At 43.8% G+C, this 26490-nt stretch overlaps 1 protein-coding gene across 3 annotated transcripts in view; it reads right to left on the bottom strand.

Moving 5' to 3' along the window:
- Nucleotides 1-384: 384 nt before the first annotated feature.
- Nucleotides 385-26490, bottom strand: part of UST (uronyl 2-sulfotransferase) — a 167022-nt gene continuing 140916 nt past the window's right edge. Inside the window, exons 8-10 of one of the 3 annotated variants that reach the window (XM_068677053.1) lie at nt 11915-12194; nt 6034-6093; nt 385-5523 (exon numbers count right to left, since the gene is read on the bottom strand). In XM_068677053.1, the coding sequence (XP_068533154.1) occupies nt 5517-5523; nt 6034-6093; nt 11915-12194 (347 nt within the window). In that variant the 3' untranslated portion in view covers nt 385-5516. Of the gene's footprint in view, nt 5524-6033; nt 6094-8534; nt 12195-26490 lie in introns of those variants that run through there. The other 2 variants (XM_068677054.1, XM_068677055.1) reach the window with 2 other exon arrangements.

Raw genomic sequence — 26490 nt, 5'->3', positions numbered from 1 at the left:
TAATCAGCTGTGTGAAAGACCTGCCTCTAATTCTTTTATTCTCTTCACTTCCTCACCCAAGGACTCCAAGCAGCTGTGGGCCTCCCCTTTTCTTGGCACCTTTTAGTTTAAAACCATTTCTGTATCCTTCAGGGGAAGGTGTGCGGGAGCTGGGCATTGCAGACTGAAGGACTGTCTGCACAGCCTCACTGCATCTTACATTTTCCAGCCTTTTTTTTTTTTTTTTAAGTTGGAGAATGAGAACCTAGTGGGTTCTGGTCTGAGGAGGGCTCACACTAAGCGTGTGGAAGTCATATCAAGAAAACACCTATGTCACTGACTGCAGGGGAAAGAGATCAAACTGGGCCACCCAGAATTGCCTGGGAAAGCTTAGAGATATGACAGTTCTTTTTTTTTTTTCTTCCCAGTCCTTTTATTTATTTATTTATTTATTTGTCTGCGTGCTCTTTTACTTAAAAAGATCACAGGTCATCTCCAGGGTGATGCACCTCTTTAATTTCATCCACGCAGTTGGATTGGGCTCCATCAGAATAAGCTTGTGAAATGTGAGATCATTACAGTGGTGACGTATGGTGGCAAATCATCTTAGATGGATGGTAACTGTCCTAGAATGCTTCCCCTTGTGCTTCGGGTTCTGCTGGTGGTGTGTCCCAACACTGTGCCTGTCCATCCTTATTGTAATCAGCACTTCTTGCCTGGAATAGCATCTTGCACAGCCCCAGACTTGCTCCTGGCCCTAAACTGAAAGGGGAGGCAGAGCACGTACAATGCTATGTTGCTGCAGTGCTCCTGGAGAGCTGCTGACACTCGTGTTGGTCAGAGCAGCGCCTGGGGCAGGTCAGTGAGCTGAGCAATTCCTAGGTTTATTAATTAATTTTAAATAATTAATAAATCATGTTTAATTAATTACTCCATTTAACATCCCCTTTTGCAGTGTCTTGAGGCAGCTTCATTGTAAGTGATGTGAAGAGCGACAAATAAAATGCGTGCACACAATTTTCACAGCTCTCCAGCCAGCAGTGCTCCAGAACACAGAAGCACCTTTCCTCACAGATGCCCATCTGTTTGAAGATGCTCGGAGGGCTGACATTGCAGAGTTGGAGAGCTCCAGAGGTGTTTCTTGAGTCTTTCCCAGCCACTAGGAGAGCAAACATGATGACCCCTGCCCGGGGGCACACCGTGGTGCAGTTGTGTCTGCAGAGCCTCCTGGTTCCTCCTCAGCAGGCCGTAATGGGATGACCTCTCCCTGCTGTCACCCACTTGACAGCCTGCTCATCCGTGTGTCACTGTATTCAGACAGCGCCTGGGCACCCAGCTTCATGTGCAGGAGGAGCCGGGGAACGTGAGAGGGGGATAGACATGCAAAGGAGATGATGGGGTCGGCCACGGCCTTTAATCCTAGAAGAGAGGAGGGCAAATGGTCATGGAGACATGGAGAAGAACGGGGTGCGGGACTGATGGTTGAGTCCTGGAGCTCTGTGAGAGGAAACCGCGTGTCCTTCTCCTTTAACATCAGCGTACAGTAACTGGTCCCCATGCCCTGCGCCAGCCTGGCAGGACAGACAAGGCAGGCTGGTCTGCGTGAAGAGGCCAAGCACCGCACTGCCAGCGGGCGCACAAGGCTCCTCATGCTTTCCTGATGACACGCTTCAGCCCAGATGGGGCTCTTTAGGAGCGAGATGCCGCATGTGTCACAGCCCTCAGAGCCTTGGCCCCCGCGCCGAGGCTGCCACCGGGAATGCCAGCTATGGCGCTGGGGTTATTTTCACCAGGCTGAATGGGCTTCCCTGCCATTCCGCAGAGAGCACGAGACAGCTGGAAGGCAGCGGCAGCTCTTCCTCGCACAGGAGGCTTCAGCCACCTCATCCCTCCGTGCCCGACCAAAATAGCCAGCGGGGAGCCGCGGGCAGGCTGCTGGAGCTGGGGCACAGCCCGGATCCCACCGCCCTGCTCCCGGGGCCGCCTGCCCGCCCTCCATGCCCCGGCCCCGGCCTCGCCCCGGCCCCATCGCCGCGCCTGCGGCTCCCCCTAGCGCCCGGCGGGGCTGCACCTGCCCGCGGCCGGGCCTTGCCCTTTCTGTCGCTATTTTTATTATCATTTTTATTATTATTTTTCGAGGGAATAGCGGTAGTCCGTCAGGGCTGCGGCTCGGGAGGAGGAGGGCGCCGCTTTGTTTTGGAGAAGCAGAGGGCACGGGGTTGGGACTGAGGGGTGAGAGAAAGCCTTTAAACGAAGCTGATATTGGCGGGTTGCTAGAATAAAGCGTGAAACAATTCAATAGGCAGCCTTGCTTCCTTTTGTAAATGTGCGGTATCAGCTTGCAGCAGCAGTGCTGAGGCGAACCAAAGGAAGAAATGCCCGTCTCTGCTCCACTTCCCACAGGCTGGCTCCAGCACATGAAAGCTGGCGAAGTTTTTTAAGTAGCATCACCGGGACCCATCACTACTTCTGGACTGGGGCTGAATCCTATCCCTGCTGCTCTGTGCTCCTGACTTTTATCAGGCGAAGGCTTTTCATGAAGTGTGCCTACAGCAGCAGGGAGGGCAGAGCCAGAGAGGCTGCGACTGCCTTTCTGTGAGCTCTGGTAGGGATGCCCAGCCCCCTAACACCTGCCTGGGGCATGTCTTCCCCTGGTGCCCCTTGCACAGAGCCCTGCTCCTTCCACCTCACCCATGCTAACTGCCTCACTACACAGGCACCTTGCCATCACTGCATGTGCCAGCCCTGTGGCACCGCTATGCCAGCTCCACTGGCCCTGGTCAAACAGCAGTAACCATCACACAGCCTCCCAACCTGAAGCAACAGCTAATGTAGTGCTTTCCCAGGGGAGAGCTAACCAGCCCCAGTTGCTTCCAGTGGAGTTTTTTGGGGTTTGTTCATGCCATTTCTATTCTTAAATGCAAACAGGAATGATGAGTAAGTAATAGTTTTCAACTCACTGGGCTAAAGCAAAATGCTTTTGGAGGGACAGGCTGGAAAAATAATGGATACTTTGGTTTTGTTGGGCTTACTATTTTTTTTATTTTTATTTTTTTTAAAGAGGCTGTTTCATCTAAACTGAAATGACTAGCAAGCACTGGAGGGGAGGGAAGAAGGAGAAGCTAGCAACACTCCGAGCATCAAGGCATGCAGCCTGGTCCTCCTCAGCAAGAGGCTCCCACAGCTTAACCTGCACTCGCCCTCCTCTTGCATAAGGATTCTTCTGCATAAAAAGAATTTTTTGGCTCATTACAGATGCTGGAAAAGGGGGGTGGAAGCCTTGGGCAAACCAGGTGGTTTGGAGCTCCTCAGGGCACTTGCTGCTGGAGCTGGTGGGAGCAGAGGGGCAAGCTTTCTGCTCTCTCTGAACGAGGCCCTGGCTTCAGTGGCTGCATGTAAATAAGGCAACCACTGCAAAGCATCTAAGCCTGCGAAGCCAGGCTCTACCACAGCTATTGTGATCCGCATTATTCAGGAATTCTACAAAACGGCACCAATCCTCATAAAAGTTTTGCAGAGTAGATAAATACTACGCTCCAGCCCTCGCAGTGAGGGAGAGGGAAAGCTTTAAGCAATTAGGCCAGGCCACACAGCGATTCGGCAGCCGGCCGGGCCGCCAGCTGCGTGGGGCTCCCGATGCAGCCGTGCCTCTGCGTGCTCCTCTGTGCCTGGGACAGCAGCGTGACCCACACCGTGACCCACACCATGACCCACACCGCAGCCTGGGGAGGGGTACTGCAGGACCACATGCATTTTTTAGGGAAGAAAGGGTCTGACCTTGCTCACCTTAGTGAGGAGAAGCAGCTCACCTAAAAGATGCCGTCTGAGAGCAAAATGTGTTTTCTCTGTTTGCCCTCCCCCTGGACTTTCTGGATTGCTCTGGTAAGGTTTCCTATCTATTTTGTGCTTTTCTATCTCTTTTGCAGGGAAGTTAGAAGCTCTTAGCTTTGGTCAGAGCCAAAGTTTTGCTGCTGCCTCTGCTGCCTTTCCTATGATGAGAACAGAGAAACTGGGCCGTTCTTGTCTTCCTCAGAGGAGCTGGCTGCCACTGCACTCTACCTATGCTGTACAGAAACACTTTAGGCTCCTTCGGTGTGACTGGTACATGCACATGCGGGACTGGAGCAAGCTCCAGAAAAGCCTCCTTCCCCCAGGCAGAAAGAGGACATTTGCTTTCCTGTCAGAGAAGCAAAAGCTTTTCCTTTGTCTCAGAAGACATTGTTTTGGAAAATCAGAGCTGACTACATCATAATTCCATCCCCTTCTCCCAGTTTTTGAGTGATAAGACATGCACGATGCTGCTTGACACTGTGATATTTATAAGACAAAGTAGAGGTCAAATTTGCTGAATGGTTTCCAAATTCCAGTGAGGTTTATCACAAAGAGCCCCATGCACGGACCGAAGTGGCGTGACTGACAAGGCCAGGATTGTGGAGTCACTGAAAAGCCCAGCTTCCAGCCAGCACTGATGGGCCACATCACGTTCACTGGGGCACAACCTGCTGGAAAGCTTCAGCTATGTGGAGAATTTGGGGAGTTTTCACAGCGAAGTTTCTGGACAAGAAGCCCCATTGTGAGGAGCTCAGTTTCATGCTCCGAGGAGCAGTGCTGTCTTCCATCTGCATGCTCCTGCCTGGGCCTGGAGGGGAACAGCCCAGAGCTCAGCCCTCATGCAGCAGGCAGGCAGGGGGCTGCTGTCCTCGCTGGATGCCTCCAGCCTCCCTGGAAGAGAGGCGCTGCCGGGCTCTGCTTGCCAGCTTTCTGTCCTGACAAGTGCGGGAAGGAAGGTTTTTCCCACAGCAAGTGCTGACAGGACTAGCACAGAGTTGTCCAAAGGAGATTTGGCAGAAATGCCCACCAGCCAGCTACAGTGAAGAAACTGGCTCCGTCTCCCTCTCTCCCCTCAGACACCGGCCTCCAGGGCTGCTGCTGACACCCAGAGCCTGTTCTTGTGTCTGAGACCTGACGCCGCTGAGACTTCTTTGCACCCTGGTGCTCTCACCTGCCAGCGCATTTCAGCCTCCCGGCCCCAAGCCAGAGGGGACGGATTTGGCATTGCTAAGCCTCAGTTATTTCAACAGAGGCAGGCCATGACTAGCCCCAGTACTCAGAGCAGAAATGGGAGCAGGGGTGAAGCTGACACCTGCAGGGTGGGCTCAACCTCAACATCTTTGTCCCAGTATCAAGGTTTAGACCAAGGCTCAGAAGCTCTCGCTCCTCCACAAAGCACTCAGACAGAGGGGCTGGGGTGACATCCAGGCTTGTTCACTCCCCCTGAAGATGCTCCCAGAAGACACAGGTGATGCTCCAACAACACGCACTGCCGAGGCACCATGGTAAGGCAGGGAGGAGTTGAGAGAAAGCACCGTGTCTGTCAGCTGAGAGGCACACACCCTGCCTGGTGGCTGGAGAAGCTGTCTTGCCTGTGGGTACTCCACGCCAAACCAACTGCACAATGGGCAGAGTGGGAGCTGTCCTTTTGCTCTGTGCTGGTGTTGGTTGCTGAGCAGGAAGGCATCGCATCACGGTCTGGGCTTCTAAGCACTATTGGAAACAGAAGGAAAAATCAGTTTAGACTATGTATGCAAACAGATTTGATGACTTTTCGGATAGGTATTCTTGCAAATGACTAAATTTGCAAGGTGTGACTTCATCTACCCATCTATCCTCATCTATCCTCATCTAACCCATCTACTCAGCTATCCTCAAGATCACCTTTGCAAAACACAAAGCTGATGTATAGCCACTCCATTTCTACAGGTGTCTGTTGTGTAACCAAGTAAGAATAGGAATTACCTGTTGTCCCCAAAGGACATAAAAGATCTGATGAATGGCTAAAAAGTCATTCCTATTTAGGCTGTTACCTGAAAAGTTGGGAAGTTTCAAGGAAAAGTTACGGGGAACAAACAATTTTCACAGAACTTGTTTTGTCTTCTTATATCTAGGGCCAGTGTTAGAGCAGGAAAGAAGGGAAAAAGGGTTAAGACACTTGACTAAATTGTAATTGGTGTCTTCTTCACACCCCTCCTGTGCAATGTTGGGAATATCACTTACCCACTTGCAGTATCCATTCCCAGAGTATGAAATGGGGATAACAGCACTTCTTTACCTCCACTGTGGATCAAAAGGATAAAGGTATTAATCATTTTCCAAGATGCTCAGACAATATTGTTAGTGCAGAAGTACCCTACGCAGACTGACTTTGGGAAATATACTAAAGTCTGTGGTTTGTTCAAATGCAAAACAAACGGATAAGGTAAAAATAAGAAAGGCTTGCAGCTCTTCAGGGAGGCATGGGTGCCTCATTGTCACTTCCTCAGCAAATCTCTTCAGCGTGATCTTATGAATCTTGTCTTCTTTGGGGAATCAGGGAGGACACCAGCAACTGTGTAGTTGGTCTCCCCTTCCTCCTTCCCTTCCTGAGTTTACTGCCACACAAGCTAGACTGCAGGTACCCAAAGAAGAAATCCCCATGTGCCATGGGAAGCTGTGCTCTGGACTTTCCCTTGCATCTGGCACAGGCTGGAACAGCCTCTGTTTCTCTCCTGCACCTGATCTGGAGATGATCATGAGTTCAAAACTGGGAGATGCCATTGGCCTTTGCTATCTCCGGCACTGTCCTGGCATCTGAAAACTGCGGCAGTGGCTCCCTTTGTGGCACTGTACCTGAGTATTACGCAGCTTGCTAGCAGCAGTGCTGCACTGAGGAGCATTCAGTTCAGTCAGCTTATCCACAGCACTCAGCCTGGAGAAAAGTGTGCTGAAGGATCAAATCCTTGTCTCAGATCAGCTCCTGCACGTCAGAAACAGGTACAGGCTGCGTGCTCTGCCAAGTTTTTAGGTAGAGTAGCATGGGAAAAGCTGAGAGAGTGCTAACTAAATAGAAGCATGTATGAAACAGCATTTTATTTTAAATCACGGTCTCAAGTTCTCCAGATGAGACAAAGACAAAATGAGAGTGAATTTGTGTAACACTTCTGCTGGATGCTCTGTGTAATCCTAGTGTTTAGACCACTGTACTTAACAGCGTTGCCTCCATGTACTCCTGCTTTTCACAGCACTAATTCCCCCTCAATCTAGCAGATTTCTTTGCCGTTCTCCTTGCTGCCCATCTGATAGGAGGAACTGAAGGATGGTGAAAGTCTGAATAAAACACACTCCTACCATGCCTTGCTGACACCAGTGTTATTACTTACCCTTACATGACAGCTAAATTCGTCCACAATCAGTTAAATGCAAAAACAGACTTGCATTCTTCCTTTATGTACTCAGAAAAGGAAATCCACATGTTTATATTCAAAATCCACATCCAAATATACCATTGGTGAGATCTTACCATTTTCCAGCATCTGAAAGGCCGAATACATGTTTGCAGAAAATCCTCCCCCCTTCCCACCCCACCGTTGCCCCCAGAGCAACCTTCCACCCCGCCTCCAGGCTCCCGAAGTGTGGCAGCCCCACACACTCTGCCATGACACGACTGCTGTGGCATGCAGGGACAAACTGAAGAAAAGATACAAGCGTTTTTCAGTTGGAAGTGAGACATTAGCAGCTGATTTATGCTGGCTGAGGAGCTGAGATGTAGCTTTCAACCTTCAGCACAAGATCCCTTCCATCTATGTCTAACCTTCTGCATTTTTTTTCCCGGTGTCTGTCACCAAGTGGTCTTGTAGCACACTTCACCTCCGTGCACCTCTGCAGAGCCTAATTCTGCAAACACTCCCTTGGGACACCACACTGTAACAACAGAAGTGGTCCCAGCAGTGCCAACACCACTGGGTGTGCATTTTCAAGCATCTCACCAGATGCTCTTCATTTTTTCACATGGAGTCTGTTTATAGAGGTCTATACATAACAAAGCTCAGTTCTTTTTTCTCGTCTTGGCTCATGCAAGCAGATTGATCAACACTGTTTTATATATTTGCTCAAATCTTTGCAGTAAAGGCTGAAACCTTAAAAAATAAAAAGAATGGTGCGGTATTGTATTACAGTCTAGTTGCCCTCAGAAATGTTGCTGCTGTCGTTTTAGGCTATGGTCTGCTGTCACAGATGTTCCCTTTCTTAAAATGGAGGAAAAGTTCAGAGCACCATTACCCTTAACTGGGAATTACAGAGCTTTATTTTTTAACAAGATGGGGAGCTCTATTCTCTGGCAGACCACGCATCTTCATTTAATAAAGAGGGTCTAAGTTGGCATGCAGTGTCATTTCCTTTATTAGTCAAAAAATGTACCTTTATATCGAATATTTGTCTTTATTACATCAAATATTGAAAGCAGGACAAGTTCAATGGCTGACATCCACAGATGTGCTCTCTGGTGTTTTAAATTTGTAATTTTGTTTTGTGTCTTTATGACACTATGTACCGGTGGCAATCATTTACAAATTGAAATACCTCAAATATACCATTGATTTCACATACCTTGAGTTCTGCTGAGCTACTTCTCTATGTGTAAGTAGAGAACACTCTGATTTAGCCACACACCATCAGAACAATTTATGTGGAAGAGAGGTAAATTAAACAGGAACAAAAAAATGCACCATTTGTCACCGTCATTGAAACTTAAAACTAAGATTTATTTTTTTTTCCAGAATGCTGCATTTTAACAATGGTTGATTCTTTAGTGTGAAAGCACTGATGTTTTGCTTACATTAGAACATTGCTTTGGACTTTTGGAGCTTTTCAGCCTGGCCATCAAATACCATGTCTAGCAAAATGCTGTGTATGGGAACCAAGCTGTTTTCTTTCTACACAAAACTTCTTTCTACTTGAGCAGCCATAAAGCAGATGACACAAGGTATTTCGGGGAACTTACTGCATGTATCTCAGGTGAGCAAGATAATTCTGCTTTCCATCTCATACCTCCAGGCGGTTCTAGACACAGAAAATAACCCAGGAACAACCTGCCCCAACCTCTCTGCTCAAGTTTGACCTTTAGATAATAAACTGTGCCGTATAAAATCCTGTTCCGCCTGGTGCCATTCCAACATGTCCCCGTAGCCAGTACACCCAGGCAAGAAAACTAGTGTAAGCAATTAGATTATAGTGCTATGAAGAAAAGTACAAGTTTTATTTTTAAACATTTCTGGGCTGAAAAATATTTGTATGGCTTATTTATCTTTCAGGAGATGGTAGTGAATAAGTTAAAGAATATTTCATCCCAAAACATACGCTGCTTTCATTGATAGCTAAGCTAATGTACACATATGTTTTCTTATTTTCATAAATGTCAAGCACCCGCCTTTTTCCCCCACAAGGATTTACAAGTACATGCATGGCACTTCCTACAAAGCTGTCGTGGGCTAAAGGCTTAAAAACAATGTTGTTTTTTTCCTTGAATAAGAAATATTCATCAGACCAAAATATAATCATTTAAATCAACTTCTTCCTGAGAAACTTAGAATTTGGAATGTGCTGAAAAGTTTCAATAAATAAGTCAAAGATTAACCAGCTTAAAACGTACCTTTTAACAATTACGTAAAATATATTTAATGACAGACAAAAAAGCTGTAGGACCAGGAATCTTAGATGCTATGTGCCAGATAAATTTATGAAGTACCATTCGAGGAGGAGAGGCCAGGTTGATTGTTAAGAAAAATACAACAACATTAAAACCTAGCAAGTAAATTGTTTAACAGGTTTTGTATTTAGGTTACAAGTAGTGATGGCTGAAGATACCATTAAATAAACAGATAAAAATAGACTTTACAGTAAGCGGCAGTGAACTTGCAGGAAGGGTGAATGTGTTAAGTGACTGATTATTCTGTTACAATGTTGGCAAAAAGGATTCAAACAGAACTTCTGAAAGGTGAGAATATTAATTTTCTTTCCAAAATATAACAATTCCACAGTGTGTAAACTAATCATTACTCTTTCAATGTAATTTCATAGAAACCACTTAAAATATACAATGCAGCAGATTCATATTTTAGCTAACATGTTAGTTGTTATCTGTGCCATGTTCAGCTTTCTTTAACGCACTCCCTCATGGCAGCGCATTGCTACCACCAACCTGGGATGTTAATCATGAGAACAGAGTCTTCTACGTAGCATTTTCTGTAAATAAATGTCTTGTCTTAACACGATTACACTTCTTTATTCTTGTTCTCTATGTGTAGGTACGGTAAAGACTGACTGCTGATGAAGACAGGCCATAATGGGTATTGGCTCTCAGCAGGCTCACGGCAGAGGAAACCCTTGAAAAGCACATTTGAGCTTAGCCTGAGTTCATGTGCCTCGTCCATCACAAAATAACTTTTGCTGTTAGTTCAAACCGAAGGATTACCTTGCAGACAGCAGGTGTGCTGCTGAGACAGCCGCAGGATAGGAAGCCAATAGTGCCTGGCAGATGTTTGAGAGGGCACGAGCTGGACACAGGTGCTTTACTCCAGAAGTCTTACTGGGTGGGACTCATGATGCAGTTCTTCAGTTGTGCTCTGGGACAGGAATTTATTGCTATTATCCTCTACTGGTTTAGCTTCCTCTGGGCCTAAGGGTGCACAAGAGGCCAAGGCCTCATTGAGACCCCCAGGCCCCCCTGTTCTGCTGTGGAGCAGGGTGGCTCTGCCCATTGCGGTGTGCAGGTCTGTTGGTTCTGCACCTGCAGCCCAGGCAGATCATCACTGGGAACCCCGGGGACACCTACCTTAAAGACAACAGCCTGTTGCATATGGGAGCCATCCCCATTTCTCCTCTCAGCCAACCCTACTCCACTTCTCAGTGTTTGCTGGTAATACTTGTAGTGATCAGCCAGGGCAGGCTTGCACAGTGCCTCTCTCAACAATGCATCATTGAATTGGCTTTAGTTTTACAGAGCATAGCTTTTTCTTTTCGTTTTATCATTCTGAAGTATTTCAGCTAGGGAAGTGGAGTGTCTCCATATTGTTAATTTTACTTCTAGCCACACTAGTAGCAGATGTCTGCTGTTTGCGCTGGTGTGGCAGCTGCGCTGTGCTTCAGGCACGAACAATTAAATTCTGTGATCACAGAAGCATTGCTTATGTTGAATCAGAGCTCCATACCCTTTACCTTTTTTTTTTTTTTTTTTATTGAGCAACTTTTTCTGCATCTCTTTGGATTTCTGATCCATAATAAAAATACAAATCTACAAATACTCTCCCTGAACAGAAAAAACACACTGCACCTTTTCCACCAGAGTCTAATAGAAACGTACTCAGCTGCAAGGAACAAAACTGCAGTTTACATAACCCTGCCCCACAGACTCTTCATTTTTGCCATTCACTGACCTGGTAGCTTTTTCCGCTCTATGAACTAGAAGGGCTTACCAGAAACATCTAGTTCCTGTAACTTGCCTCATGACCAGCCGCATTAATTTGCCAGAATAGTAGACTTGCTCCTCCCACACTGAGCAATTCAGAAGCCATTATCTAACCCACTCTTGAGCCTGTTATCCTTGGACGTGCACACACGGCAAAGGCTCTGACTGCATCACTGGAATACCAGTGCTCTCTGGGCAGAGAGAGGCACTCTTCCCAAATGGCTCACTGCCTCCTCATTTCCGTAGTTAATGCCGCAGTATTATGCAATGAAGACTTGTTTCTGGAGAAAGAGAGAGATGAGAGTCTGTAAAATTCACCTTGAAATAGTGCCTAATCTGTTCTTTTATGTTTTGCAGATGCCCAGGGGACTGTTGTGTACTCCAAAAGTTATTTTGTGATAGACAGTAGATACTTCTCTCTTGAAATATGCTATAGCAAGGAATCTATGGAGCCAGCACAGTACAGTAACATCAAACCCACAAAACCAGGCACCTCCCGATTGCCCCAACATGTGGGACTGCTCTGTTTCATTCTGTTTTAAATGCTGCTGCGCATTAACTCAGTTCCTTAAAGAATTACTTTTAATAATAATTAAAAAATCTTAACAAAGCTGGAGGGGTAACCAGAAGAGAAAGGATAGCTCTTCCATCCATCACCTTTTATAGATATCCTCTAGCCACTTTTCATCATCTTCTTCCTCATCATCTATGGGTTCCTCTGTTTCCAGGGGAGAAGGGATGAAGAACTCGGGTCTAGGACGTGGTTTCCTGATAAGAGACTTCAGTCCAAACTTGCGCTTTAGCAGGTGGAACTGTTCTTTGACATAGTAATAAAACTCATATTCATATCTCATGCGTTGGTAGAGGATCTGTATTGCTTCTGGAGAGGGGACGGTCTTTTTCACTGTCACAGTCAGATTGCCAAGTTTCCTATGTTCTGTAAAGAAAATAAGCCATATGGTAGGTACTGATTAATGAGACCACCTAAACCTTTTTTTTTCATTAACATTAAAACTTCACTGTACCGCATTACTGGCACAAATGACCTCAATCTGCCTCCTTAATAACGTAACTACTCTTAGTGATTTGAAGTTAGACTTGCATGTTTAAACATGGCTAGTTTGCGCACAGCATTTGGCATTGCAGATAGTCGCTGAGGATCTTAACAGGCAATGGTTATCTGCAAATACAAATCAGGTCACACCGATTATGAGCACAAACTACATTTAGGGAAACACACATAGTACCTAATTGTGCACTAATCTTGCCTAGCTTTGGAGATTTTTGCTGATGAATGTGAAATATATATCCAACACACAGCTGAGCTGAACTAATCATTTACTTCCTATGTGGCATAGTATGCCGTGGTGCAGTTGTGCTTTATGACTGTTCAGACCTAAGCGGATATGTATCAGTCTGAATCCATCTCAGGCTAGCACCGTTGCATCAACAGATGACACCCCAAGACTGAATGTGCCTGTTGACTTTGTCATCTTGATGCACATATTAATTACACTAGTACATCTTCCTGTCATGTCCTGGGACTGGAAGATTTCAGTACGTTTCTCTTCACCTGTTAACTTTTACATTGGTCAACCGAAATAAAACACAATTATTGCTGATAAAGATTTAGCAAAAGCACTGTATTGCCTCTCTGTTTGCCTCCTCTCTCAATAGATTATTTTACCACTAGAGATCAATTTATTTGAATAAGGTGCAAAGTAAACCGCTTCAAGCATCCATTTTTCTGTTTTCTACCAGATGGCAACAAACTGCTGGACTATCCCAAGTATATTCTTCTTCTCCAATACAGAAATGTAACTGAAGGTCAACTGCAAAAAGAGCAGAACAATAACCTCTGGGAGTACTGACCCCCCTACTACAACTGTCTTAAGAAGAAGTAGAGATGAATGTTGCAGTGATGAAGCAGTAGCCTTTGTCATTAATCAGTTTTTCTGAAAACACAGTGCTCCAATCCAGCAAAGTGTGTTACTTTTATATAAAGTGACACCCATGGAAATGATCCTAATAGCCTTAGAATACCTCTTGGTCCAGACTAGGCAAGATGAATGGGACTTGCCATGTAAGCAAAGAGCAAGACACAAGACAGAAAGTGCTGCTGGGCTGGAAATTCTCCTATTCATTTGGCTTTATCCACGTCTGGTGCAGTAGAAAAACACTGTATCTGAAAGAGGTATTTTCCCTCTCATTTTTGCTTACCAATTATAGCACAGTAATTTGTAATGGATATGATACAAAAATAGAAGAGGTTGACTAGCCTACCAAACTTAATGTTGTTATAAATCACAAAAAAATTATTTAAAGATTGATTTTATTTTGCATTTGTACTTTGAATTCCTTCTCTAAAGGAATAACGTTTTTCATTGTTTAGCGACAATTAAAACATGCTGTTCTGTAAATAAATGGAGCTTTTACACCAAACTTCATAATTTTTAGCACTGAGATGTCTGTACTCATATATCTAAATAATCTAAATAAGCTTAGTGTACAGAGTTTTTGTTCTTTAATTATAACAGTAATGGTGACATGCTCTATACTTACTGACTGTTCACAGTTTGTCAATTTGTATAGTTTTAGTTAGGAGTAAAACTAATAAAGTGCACAGAAGTTGACATTAAAAACAATCAGGGGGGTGATCTTTAATATGCTGTCCAGGTAAGAAAAAGCGTAAAGGAAGGCTCATGAAATATTTGCATTTAAAACTGGCATTAGCATAAACAGCTAATGAATGGGGTCAAGAACTTATTCTCTTCTACACTGCCTACATCCATAGACTAAGATAGACTAACAAAGGTCTCATGTTTTTAAATTTTTAATTACTTGTTCATGTTGTCATTGATGGGCATTAAATGAATGCGCTCAAGGAAGGACACTGAGCTCAGTCTGTCCTTGGGTAAGAAAGAAAGCAAGAGCTGTCTTATGATGATTTAGCACTTCAAAAAATTCCTCGTTCTGGTGCTTAGTTGGTAGCTTCCACCAGCTTTGCAGTCTGGTTTTCTTTACAAACTCAGCAGCAAATATACACTACTAAATATTTCATTTATTAAGTTCAAGCCTTTATACTGCTTGCCAACTGCATTTTTATTTTACGTAGGTTATTTCTGTTACAGAAAACACCATTTACATCGCTGGAGAAAGCTCTTTATTTATACGGTCCCTCCAGGACTCTAACTGGGAAAAGCCACTTCTTAAGGCACCAGCTCCCTTTGGTGGCTGCTCCTTCCAGCAGAGAGAGGCACTTGTGTTCGGCCCAGGAGTGCTGCCAACGATGACAAGGTGAAAAGAGCTGGGCTGTTTTCTTGGGGGGGGAGCAGCACAGGGTGGGACCAGCCAAAGGGTGGCTTACTGGTGCTGTGCCAGGCCGGGAGCAGCCCGCCAGCATCAGCTCGGCCAAAGAGCCAGGTGCTGCATGCCACCCTCGCAGGCAGGCACCGCCAGGGGAGAGCCAGCCAGCAGCTAAATACACTCAAGCTGAATTTGCCCGAGCTTTGCAATTGCAGTAAGCATGAAATAGAGGATCTGGATGCGTGCAATTATTCTGTGCTCTACGAATGTACCTATGTGCATATATTGATATATACAGACAGAAATGCACATGCTCTGAAAGGAGAAATGTATATTCTCTGTCTCCTTTCAGTTTGCCTCTCAGTGTAACTATCAGTAACTGCAGTGCGTAAGTGGCTGTGAGATGCTGCTTGTCAGATAGGACTAGTTGGGACTTCAGGCTTAGCATTTTGATAAAACAAGTTAAGTTTAATTTTTTTTTTTTTTACACTTGAATTTTATTTAGACTGGTTTGTAATCTTAAATACACTTGAAAGGCTCTTTAATACAAATATGAATGAAATCACAGAACTGCCCCTTGAAGTCACCTTAACCACTTCTCCTCATCGTATAAGCAAGATGGAAAAATTATGTAGATTTGGCTTAAGGCCAAAATAACAATCTGCATATGCTACATAAACCCAGCTGTCCCACCAAAGGACCCCATTTTATGACCTTTGAGACAGCTAACCATATGGAGGGCAACAAACTACACCATTTACTTTTTAGGGTTATTTTTTTAAACTGTGTTTGCTTTGGCGTTCTTTTAAATTACTAAAAAGAATGTACTATACAGTAACCAAACCTCCCAGTACTGCCTGCTCACGCCTTGAATTAACGTGGTGAAGACTAAATTGATACACAGATATGGGTGAAGAAAATTAAATTCTTCTGGGTTACCAGGTGATTAATATTTACTGTTACTTTCCCCACTTTCACTTCTCCTTTCTTCTCTTTTTAATTAAGAAATCTGACATTACTCACTGCAGTAATCCAAACCGTAGGGGAAGGAGGTTTTTTTTTTATTATTTTTTTTTTACATTTTGTGGCTTGAAAAACCTTGGATTGCCATATTTAGACAAAATGATCCTAAAGACTACCTCCAAAGAGAATTTATGAGTTGTGCTTTCTCCCACGAGGTGCGCGCTCCAGAGCTTTGCTCCCAGCTAAGCTGAGCTGCGGGGAGCCGAGCAGCCTTGGGGGCCAGGCCAGGCCATGCACACCAGGCCTGGGCCAGCTGTGGGTGAGCAGAAGGTGGAAAAACTCTGCCCTGAGCTCTGCTGCTCCAGGACTGAGCGAACACGATGGTTGTCAAAGATAGAGCGAACTCATTTCCTGCAGCCACGCAGGGAGGCCCCCGTCTCAGCCGCACACAGCTGAACTGCAGCACATACCTACTTCTCCACGGTTTTAAATGGAAAGAAATGAGTGTCGCTGTGGTTGGGCATGACGTACAAACTACCGAGGGCCTCTGCTTGGTGTGCCACTCAAATGAGTGAAAAAAAAGAGCCCCTAAAACAGGACTCTGGTGGCTGTGTGAAGGGCTATCTCCCCTCAGAGTATTTAGCTGCAGCTCAGCTGAACATTTTCAGGCACCACTTTTTCAGGCTTTAAATTTTTGCTGAGCTCTCGAAGGGCATCAGGGAAATGATGTTTTTGGGAAAGCAGAGGAAATGCCTCTGTTTGGCCTTTCCCTCGGGCAGGTCCTACTCCTGGGCTGGGTGGAGGAGGCAGGCAGCGGCCCATGGCCAGTCATCGGCTGAGGTGATGGGTACTAAAACGTGCAGCTGATGAAAAAATAGGCAATAATTTGTCCCACAGCATCTACTAGCTCTGTCTGAAATACACCAAGTCCCTCTTATTAACCTCCTTATTGCTTGTATGCACCGGGGGTCAGAAACAGAAGTTAGCTCTCTTCCTCTCAGTTAATCTCATTAACAAGATAAGGTGTAAAATTTAACAACATTTAGATAAAGATTAAACACTTGTGTGCTTACCGAAGACAGTTACGCTAAGCTCACTAGCAATACTTGCTTTGTTTCAGTATTTTTATCTTAATTGCTGTGTTTCCTTCATGGCATGAGACAATTCCCAGCTCCAGAGGATTCGAAAGAAAACTCTAGCACATTGGCACACAGTAATGGCCCATCTCTTAATTGTCAGATACGTATCTCTGTGAAAAGACAGCTATCTGGAGGTATGGAAACACCCAGAACTTCAGAGACCTCTGGTCCTAGGCAAATCTGATGTCCTTATTATCAAGCAGGGATCATGGGAGCAAATACACCAGATTGTAATCAGTTCAGACACTGCAAAATGACTGTCTATGAGAGCGTCTGAACTAGATGGGACATCACAGCAGTTCTGTTTCTACTTTGTTACCACTACAGTGTATAAGGAAACCTCAGGGAAGAATAATATCACTGTTAACCTAACATAATTTCATAATTTTATTAACAGTAACATGGACAAACTGCAGGGAGCTCAGAGAATGATAACCTAGCAGAGAAAAATGGAGGAATGCCAAAAAAGAGATTAGCCAGGAATGGCTCACAGAGGCATTCTGAAAGACACATAATCAAACAATTACTAAAGCTGAAGGATATAAACGCCAAGGAGGCAAGGGACAAAACCAGAACAAGGAGGAAAGAGGAAAGGGAAGGAGGAGGGAGAAAGGAAAATAAAAGGGAAAGGAAATATTAATCATAAATGTATGAAATACATCAGTAAGGCTCAAATTAACAAAAGAAATATCTTCCCGTTGTATGCATGTAACACATACTAGGAATATATTGCAGAGGTAAACACTGCACTGGCCTGGCCATGGACTGGACAAAGTAACAGTGGTATGTATCCAACAGTGCTCTGTAATACTGCTTAAGCTATCAAAGGCATCATATCACTATTACAAAACACTTGCGTTACAGCATATTCAACAACACAAATATCTATCTTTCTCCATAAACAGCCACCAGTCTCTGAGGTCTCTTCTCCAGCTAGAAAGTATTTACATGTATTGTGAAGTCTCCAACTCTCCTCTTGGAAACTTTTCACAGTATTATGCTCATGTCTCTACCCGTTCAAAGCTGTGGATACAACAACGTGCATTTCCAGCTGACACCTCAGCTGACTCTCCTGTACGCTCTGCCTGTGGTGCCGCCCAAGCCTGGAAACGTGCTGTATCTCACACACAATCAGATAACAAATCTCAACAGGATCTTCTGAGAGACTCCTTTTCTTTGGTTCAATTTATGCATTGCATTCCCAGTTAAGATAAGCTATCACACACACAAAAAAAAAAGTTGAAAATTAACCCCCATTGGTAGAGTGAAGAGGCAAATTCTTATGAGAATGTGGTCAGGTACTTTTACTGCTGTTTAGCAACTTCTGAGCTGAAACTAGACAGGGTTGGAGGTGCCAAAACCAAAGTCATCTGCAGAGGAAATGCCAGGATTCTCTAGTTCAAGCTGCTGAGAGAATTGCTAGGTTTGCAGCTCATATGAAATTCTGAATATATCATTTATAGCTGTATAAGTATTACTGAATGAATCCAGTCAACCTGACAATCTGACAAAACCACAATTTAAAAATAGTTTCTTACAGATGATCACTTGTGAACAGTGCTACATAGTAGGTTAGGCAGATAGATACTACCAATATTAATCTTTTTTTTTTTTTTTTTTTTTTTTCCAGAGAGAAGAGAAAGTTGGAGTGATCGAGACAAATTTCAGCTGTGTTCATGAGCAGGAAAAGCTACACCACAGATATGTAACACAGAAAATCTGCAAACAGAAATACAGCCTGAGACTTGAGCAACTCGAGCGGGCATCTCGCCTTTGTGCTTCGAGTCACAGTAGACCGATACGCGTGATTTGTGTCCACAAAAAGGAAGCCTTGGAAGAGGCATGCAGAGCAAGCTTACAGTGTCTAAGTGGGATGGAGCGAGGTGGAGGTGTCTTTATTTCCATATATAGTATTGATGAATGCAACTGGCATATAGCATTCAGCTTTGTAACCACATCCTAAATCAGACAGGATACGAAAAGAGCCTCGGAATGAATACCGGGGTTGGAAGGAGGACTTTAGAGAAAGAAGATACATTTGCTCTGTTCAACTGACCAAAAAAAGATAGAGAGGTGACTTGTTTACAGCATCCACGTACTTTCATGGTAAGAAAACTACAGATACTTGGTTGGAAGTTGAAGCCAGAGAAATATGAACTGGAAATAAAGCACAGTTGTTCAAGTTGTGAAGGTGATTAATCACTAGAAAAAAAATCAATTGATTAGCCCTCACTTGGTATTTTTGGTGTTTTTACATCAGAACTGGATAACTTAACCAATTCCAGTTACTGATCTCTGTGCAGAAGTAGGAGAAATTGTCTGGCTGGTAGCACAGAAAAAGCCAAGCTAAATGCTCCAGTGGTCCATGTAAGACTTTTATAGCTGCAGATTTCAAAAGTCTTGCATGTCTCAGCTTCCAAGCCTGTAGCACCACTTCTGAAAGCCTTTTCTGAGTGCTTTTGAGACACTTAAGTGAATGTCTTTTTAAGAACATTTTGAACACCTAATTTGCTACCATTTTCAGTTCTTGGCTGTTCAAAGCCCAGGGGTCACCACCCTGCAATATCAGGCTCTGGGGGACTGTGAAATAACAAACACTAGGTTAAAATAAAAGTTTGAGTACATGGTCTTAAAAATTATTAATTCTAAGTGTTGCACCTTTCTAGTGCATACATATGACTGCTTATTGCTTTATATGAGAATAACTACCGAAATGAGAAACTAGAGCAAAAATGCTAACTAGAGCTAAAGTAATGGCCAATAAAAAAATGCATTGCCAAGGTAAAACCACGACTGATATGGTATAATGGGGCTGGAAGATATGCAATACTGTATGCAAGTGGCTATTAAAATGGAGAAAAAAAGAAGGTGCCAGTTCTCTTCTCCCTTGTGAGAAGCCTGCTGGTTTGAAGAAGATTTTCTCCTGTGTCTGCACACAAGCAACTCAGAGCCCTGAAATTGCTTTATTTCTTATTATTGAAAGTTAAAGAAGGTCAAGAGAAAATTCTCTCTTTTCCCCTTAGGTTCTTTTGTGTATAATGAGCAACTGAAGGCAGCCAGGGGCTGAGGCACTAGTGAAGAAGGAAGAATGCTACAAGAGCAGAAACAACACACTGTTCCTTTCAAGTTCACCCCCTCCTGGCCCACAGCCAGACTGCCTTGGCCAGCCGCCAGGGTATTGGGACAAAGGCTTCCTCCTCTGGCCAAAACCGAGGAAAAGGGCCCGTTGTTTAACACAGGCAGACTTGTTTCAGCAAGAGCAAAAACTAAAAATAAGGGGAATTATATTAACTGAAAGTCCTGAGAGAGAAGAGAAATCTCCTAGTGTGGCTAATGCAATTCTCGCTCCATGCCTTTCCCATAGAGGGAACGTCTTGACTGTCTACCTCTCAGGCTAGAAGGGAAAGTGAAATGTCTTAACAGGGTTAAAGCCATAAGGCTACTGAAACAAGAATGCATCTTTCTTCTTTCCAGGAAGCCCCAGGTGTCCCACTACTCCCCTCTATGCCTGCCCTAGTACGTGAAGGGCAAGCGTCCTCACTCATAAAAAAGATTGCAGAAATTTCTTTGCTCCTAGCAGACCTTAAAGATTCTCCCAGATAAGGAAGGCAGGCATTTAGCTATCTAGGGAATTCACAATGACTAAAGCTCCTACTGGATTTCACAAAGCTATTAAAACATAGTGAAGGTGGATTCACACCTGGGCTTGTTGCCATCTCATGGTCTGTGATGGAGAACATGGGACACTCAGGGTTCCCCACAGGCTGAGAGGTCTCCCTCCTCCCCAAAACCCCTGAGGGAGATGCTGTTGCAGAGGTTACGCAGAGATGTGGTGGCTATCCATGCCACCCTCAGCACCTCCTCTTCCAGAGCCCAGTCACAGCCAAGGGCAGAAGACTTGAAAAGGGCAGAAAAAGCTCTAGGTCTGAAGCAACCCACTTGACTTTGAGCACTGAAGTGCTTGAGTGATGTCAGCTACTTCAGAGGTTGTATTACAGGATGTAATGTCTCAGTGAGCTCTTGCAGGAGACTTCCCCCAGCAATTATTCATGTGTCTGAGAGCTTTCGGAAGCAGGCCCCAACTCAAGAAGTGTGATTTTCATCTGCCTGGGTTACAATAAATTAATACAGGACACTTTTCAGTGCTTAGATGCTGTTTGAAGACCATCAGGATTTAAACACGAATGTACTTGCTCTGTATTACAGGCAATAGATTTTCCTCCTGAAGTGGAGAAATGGCATTTCTGACACATACTTACAAGACCAAGGTCTTTCCTGGAGAAGGCCTCCGTGTACATCTGCACCAGTCAGTAGCAGAGACAGGCTCCGCTGCAGCACTTCTCATCTATCTTCAGATTTGTGTGATCTGTTCCAGCACACCTTGACTGCTTTTGTGCGTCAGCATGAGAGCAACCCATTGAGGAAACAGAGTTTGCTCAATGATCCCTTTTAATTCAACTCGCATTTCACATTACTGTGCTGACAGGGGAAGAGATACATGGGCACATCATCCTGCCATCCATCACCTTGTTTACAGGAAGTATATTCTCAGTAGCCTCAACTCGATTGCAGGATAAAGGAATTAGCTGAGTATTATGAAAACATGAATCAGAATGGGAGATTTAGATGGTATGAAAAGCCACTACTTCTGTACTTGATCCTGCAAATTGCCTTGAGTCTGTAGTATTTCAATCAGTAGTCTCGTTCCAGCATAAGAGAGACTGGCTAGTATCAAAGTTTCCAGGATGACTGCACTTTTTTGATTTAATGACAATACTAGCCCTGACATAATGACTACCATGCTTGAAGGCTACACTGCACAAAACTTTCCTTTGTGCCAAAGAAAATAGGAGAAAAATGACCTACTGTCTTCTTCTATTTCTGTATTTCTGTATTTTTCTATTTCTATATTCTGTATGCACATGTAAACATTAACACCTCCAAATGAGTACAAAATGGGAGAGAAAACAGGAAGGATGTGACAGTAATTAAGAGAACACTTCAAGAAAAATCAGTTTTGAGAAGGAGCTAGGCTACTGAAAAGAACCCTAGAGCTGCAGCAAACCAGGCTTTTGTTGAAGAAGATTGCCATTTTCTACATTGCAATTTTCAAGACAAGTGAAAAAGAGGACCCCAACATTGCTCACGAGGTATGCAATGTTAAGAGTTGCATCAAGACAGAGAGAAAACCTCTCATGGTGGGTTGACCCCAGCCAGCAGCCAAGCACCAACAGCCACTTGCTATCTCTTCCCACCATGGCCCCCATCATGGGATGAGGGAGAAAACAGGAAGAAAAAAAGGAAGAAAACTCCTGGGTGGAGATAAAAACAGTTCAATGGATGGATTAAAAAATAAAAATAAAAAAGTGATGCAAAGGAAATCACTCAGCATCTCCCACAGCTAGACTAGTAGCTCAGCTAGTCCCTAAGCAATAGCCAAAACCTCTATTCTTCCTCCTCTACTCCTGTTGTTATTGCTGAGCATGAAATTACATTGTATGGACAATCCCTTTGACCAGTCTGGGTCAGTGGTCCTGTCTGTGTCCCCTCCCAAGCTCTTGCTCACCCCCAGCCTAGTGGCTGAGAGGGCAGAGTCAGGAAAAGAGGAGGTCTTGACCCTGTGTGAGCTCTGTTCCACAACCACAACACAACATCGGTGTGTTATCAATGCTTTTAGCCAGAAATCCAAAACACAGCACTACACAGGCTGTTATGTAGAAAGTTAAGTTGAACCCAGACTGCCCCAGCACACCCACTGGCACAGGGACATCAGTTCTTCTCAGGGAGTCAGCATCATGGGCCATGACCTGCCAGGGACTCAAACACGCATAAAAAGAATGTCGGATATAACATGCATGAGAAAGCAGGAAAATAGCATTATCATCTTCTTGCAGAAACTTAAAAAAAAAAGACAGACATAATGGTAGCACTGGGCTTGAGAAGGCAGGATGGCACAGGGTGTATGAGAATTGTTCCAAGTCACAGCAGCTCTCTAACAGCTTTGCAAGGCTTGGTAGACAGAGCCAGGAGAGGTCCATAGGCTGGGAGGCAACCCTGCCACATGCAGGCAGGGTCCTGCAGGGAGCCAGCACACTCTTGCATGGCTGTGTAAAGCCTTTCTGAGAACATAGATCTTTTCCCCAGTCCCTCAAGTCCAGTCGTTCTTCTGCATGGCTCCAAGGCAGTAACTTCAGTTGAGGTTATCTCTGACTTCATATTAGCACTTCGGCACTCATGTCACCACTTGGATTTTTTGTGTTTGGCTGGTCACTCCAACACAAGTTGAAAGGTTCACTTCACCCTGCACGTTTGGCAGTGTAGATAGGGCCACTATTCTGTGCTTTATTTGGAGGTCAAATTTTCAAATTTTCAGCAACTTGGGGCCACCTGAGTACTGGTAGCCCTGTCATCTTTGATGTTTCAAAACAAAGACATCACAAATTTTCGTTTGAGAGCAAAGCCAGAATAGCAGAGCTCAGCTGCTACAGGCTCCACAGGCTCTAGCATGAAAACTGCCAGGAGAAGAGATTTTACTCCCAGTTATCACATTGATGAGGTAGTTTTGACAAGTCCCTCTATGCCAAACAAATCAGAAAGTATAAATTCGAATGTTTTAGGCAAGACATAGATAAGAGGAGAGAATGTATATATATGTAGAGAAATGAAAAGTGGGCGTAGGTTGTATGCCAAGATGTTAGAAGAAACAAGAGAAGACGGGAACAAGAGTTAGTTTGATAAAGATGTCCATGTGAATGCTTATACCTTTATGCTTAGCTGCCAACGTGCCTCTGCCATTATCGTTTACCTGATATTTACATTTCCAGAGTAAAAGCAGCTGCTTTCAGGTGTGGGCAAACCTGTCACACCTTTCTCTAGGAAACTTAAAATACACATATAACTCACACACGTAACAGGCACAGTGGATAAGATGAAGTATCCCCTCAGTCACTCTGCTGAGTATTGGAATGGTGGCCTGCCATTTCTCTTCCTACCAAAGCCATGCCACGTCTCTGACCATCTTGATTGCTCCTGCTGTGTACTTGCTCTAATTCTGCTAGACACATTTTGACAGAGTGCGACTAAAGCTACAAATAATTAATGAGGTCTCAAGGAAAACGCTGCAATTTGTGGTTAAAAGCACGTACAACATAACTAATTTCAACATTTTTCATACGTAAGAGGCAGAAGCAAAGACATAGATTTAACATAGATTTGAAATAGTGCTTGTCCCGAAGCACAGGCTGAGAATACTTCTTTTACTTTAAGAACAAAGGCAGTTCAGTGCAAGAGATTTCTTCAACTTCATTGGCTAATCCTAAAACCAAGAGCGGCACCTACAAGTGAATTTAATTTATCTGGTAAAGTAACATAGAAAATGTTATTAAAAATGGGAGTTAATAATTCAGTGCCCATTTTCAACAGATAATCCTCAAAATATTAATATTCTTTTTTTCTTTCTTAAAAACTAATAAAAATTCCCATCCCTAGTGGATTCTGAATCTATGAAATCCAAATCCTATTTGTTAAGCTTATCAGAAGAATAAATGCTTGGATTTTAATGAAGTTCTGTGGAAAACATATCGGAGAGGATGACACATTCAGGGTTTCCACAGTAGCAGAAACAATAAAAAAAAATAAAAAAAATCAAAGGAGCCTTGTCATGGCCCATCCAAACCCAAAGAGATTGTCTCTGGGAGACTTGGAGTGAGTTTACATGGAAGGGACACCTACTGTGTTGGATGTGCACATGCCCTTACACATGCCAAGAGGGCCATAAGGCCCACACTTTGACTCAGGCTCAGTTCTTCCTTGGACACCAATGCACGTATAATCAGGTTAAAATCAGATTTGTTCTTAGTGTTGAGTATATGGGTCCCAGAACTCTTCAAAACTCTCAAGTTTAGTGTTTAAACGAAGGCCAAGTTCTCCTATAAGCATTGGGGTTATGAAATTGCGCTTCTGAGGTCTTTTAAAAATATATTCCTCGCTGGTGTGGCCAGTGGCTATGGTTGTCAGTTTCTGAACAAACATGGTACCCAGGCACATCATATTCAGCTGACATTTCATCCATCTGCTTGCCACAGTGGCTGAAAGTATTTCTGGCATATGCCTAGAGCATTTAATTTTGTTAAGTACATTTACTGAAGAAACTAAAATCCCTACACTGAGCAAATACAGAGTCCCCATAAACATAACTACATTTTTTTTTTCATTTGCTCAGAGTAATAGTGGGAAATGAAAAACCACGAGGCTGAAGGAAGTGAAAGGACTATTTATGTAGCATGGGAAAAATTAAACTGAGTTTCAATGCTTTAAAGTGTCCACCATCTGTTTATCAAAATATGTTTGTTGTGCTTCTTTTGTCTTCAATTATGCAGTCTGTCTGCTCTGATTTATGGACACTGCACTGGATTCTTCCTTTGATTTTAATGGCAATCTGTGTAAGTTCTGCCTCCACTTTGAAATCAAAATGTTGGGTTGGCACTGCCAATTGCCAAAAAAATATACCAATGTATCGTGTACTGTTTCTTCACAAAATTGCTCACACATATGTATACAGTATAAAAAGATGCATGGGGCTTGGAGTTTTTCCTTTTCTGTGCATGAGATGCAAAGTGTCTATGCTCTACATTTTTATTTATGTTAAAATAAAACCTGTTGAACAAGTGGGACGTACACCAAGATGTGGTCTGGAAGGGTAACAGAAACAGACTGTAAATTAAATAGCTGAATTAAACAAGAATTCAAACCATTGATTTCTACAAGCAGCTTGCAAAAACATGCACCAAGGAAAATAATTGTCAGCGATTCAAAGCAGAACCTTTGGCTAAATAGTGAGTTTGCCCTTAAAATAGGCTATATAATGTATTCTGCAACTGCAGAAAGTACTGGAGCTAACAGGGGACCACATGCTATATTCTACCAGCAGCAGAAGGCAGTGCCAAGTAAATACTGAAATTCAATACACAAAAAAATATGCTTTGCAACCTCACTGCTGTTCTGGTGTTAGAAGTTCTAGATGAACTGGGCTGACATTTTGGTAAGCTGTTTGCAAAAGTTTGACAAGTTTTCTGCTATCATCCATCAGCAGTGGCATAGCTGCACCAAACAGGCAAAGCTGCAATTTGTACCTGTTATTTTCAGCTAATAAGAGACAGGAACGATTGACTATGAAAAGGGTTTGCAGTCCCATAGGAGCTATTCTTGGTATATCAGGATGAGTATACTTGTATATCTGGATGGTATTCAGGATAATGCCTTTCTGTCAAGCTCTTGGACACCAACAGCACTCATCTCACCCTTTTCACCATGCAAACTGAAAAGAATCATTTGCCATTGGCAAAGAAAACAAAATAATCTGAACAAGAGAAATCTGTCCATAAAGAAAAGCAGCTGGTTTAGCATAGAGAACCATGGGCTAAACTGAGTACCCCAAAATAGGAAAGACCATGACCTCTTCAAAGCGCTCTTTGGCATTCAGGATTCCCAGTTTATACCCTACCTCTACTGGTATTTAACTGGCACCACAGGCACCCAGAACTTACCACTACATCTGACTGGGCTAAATTCAGAACAGGAATGCTTAAGATAAGAATTTGGAGAGAAAAACAAACAAATAGACAAAAACAAGCAAACAACACCTGAAGGATCCACAAATCTTGAAACAATAACCCTAACAAAGACATAGAAATCACTATTACCTGACACCTTTATGGTGAAACTGGACAAACAATAGTCACTATGAACTAGGATTCAGTGCAGAAAAAATGATCGAGGTCTTTTCAAGCAGTGAAACATGAGCTATGGACAGGGCAAGACCAGAGA

Source organism: Anas acuta, chromosome 3 (assembly GCF_963932015.1).
Source record: "Anas acuta chromosome 3, bAnaAcu1.1, whole genome shotgun sequence".
NCBI classification, from domain to species: domain Eukaryota; kingdom Metazoa; phylum Chordata; class Aves; order Anseriformes; family Anatidae; genus Anas; species Anas acuta.
This window is presented reverse-complemented; position numbering and strand designations above follow the sequence as displayed.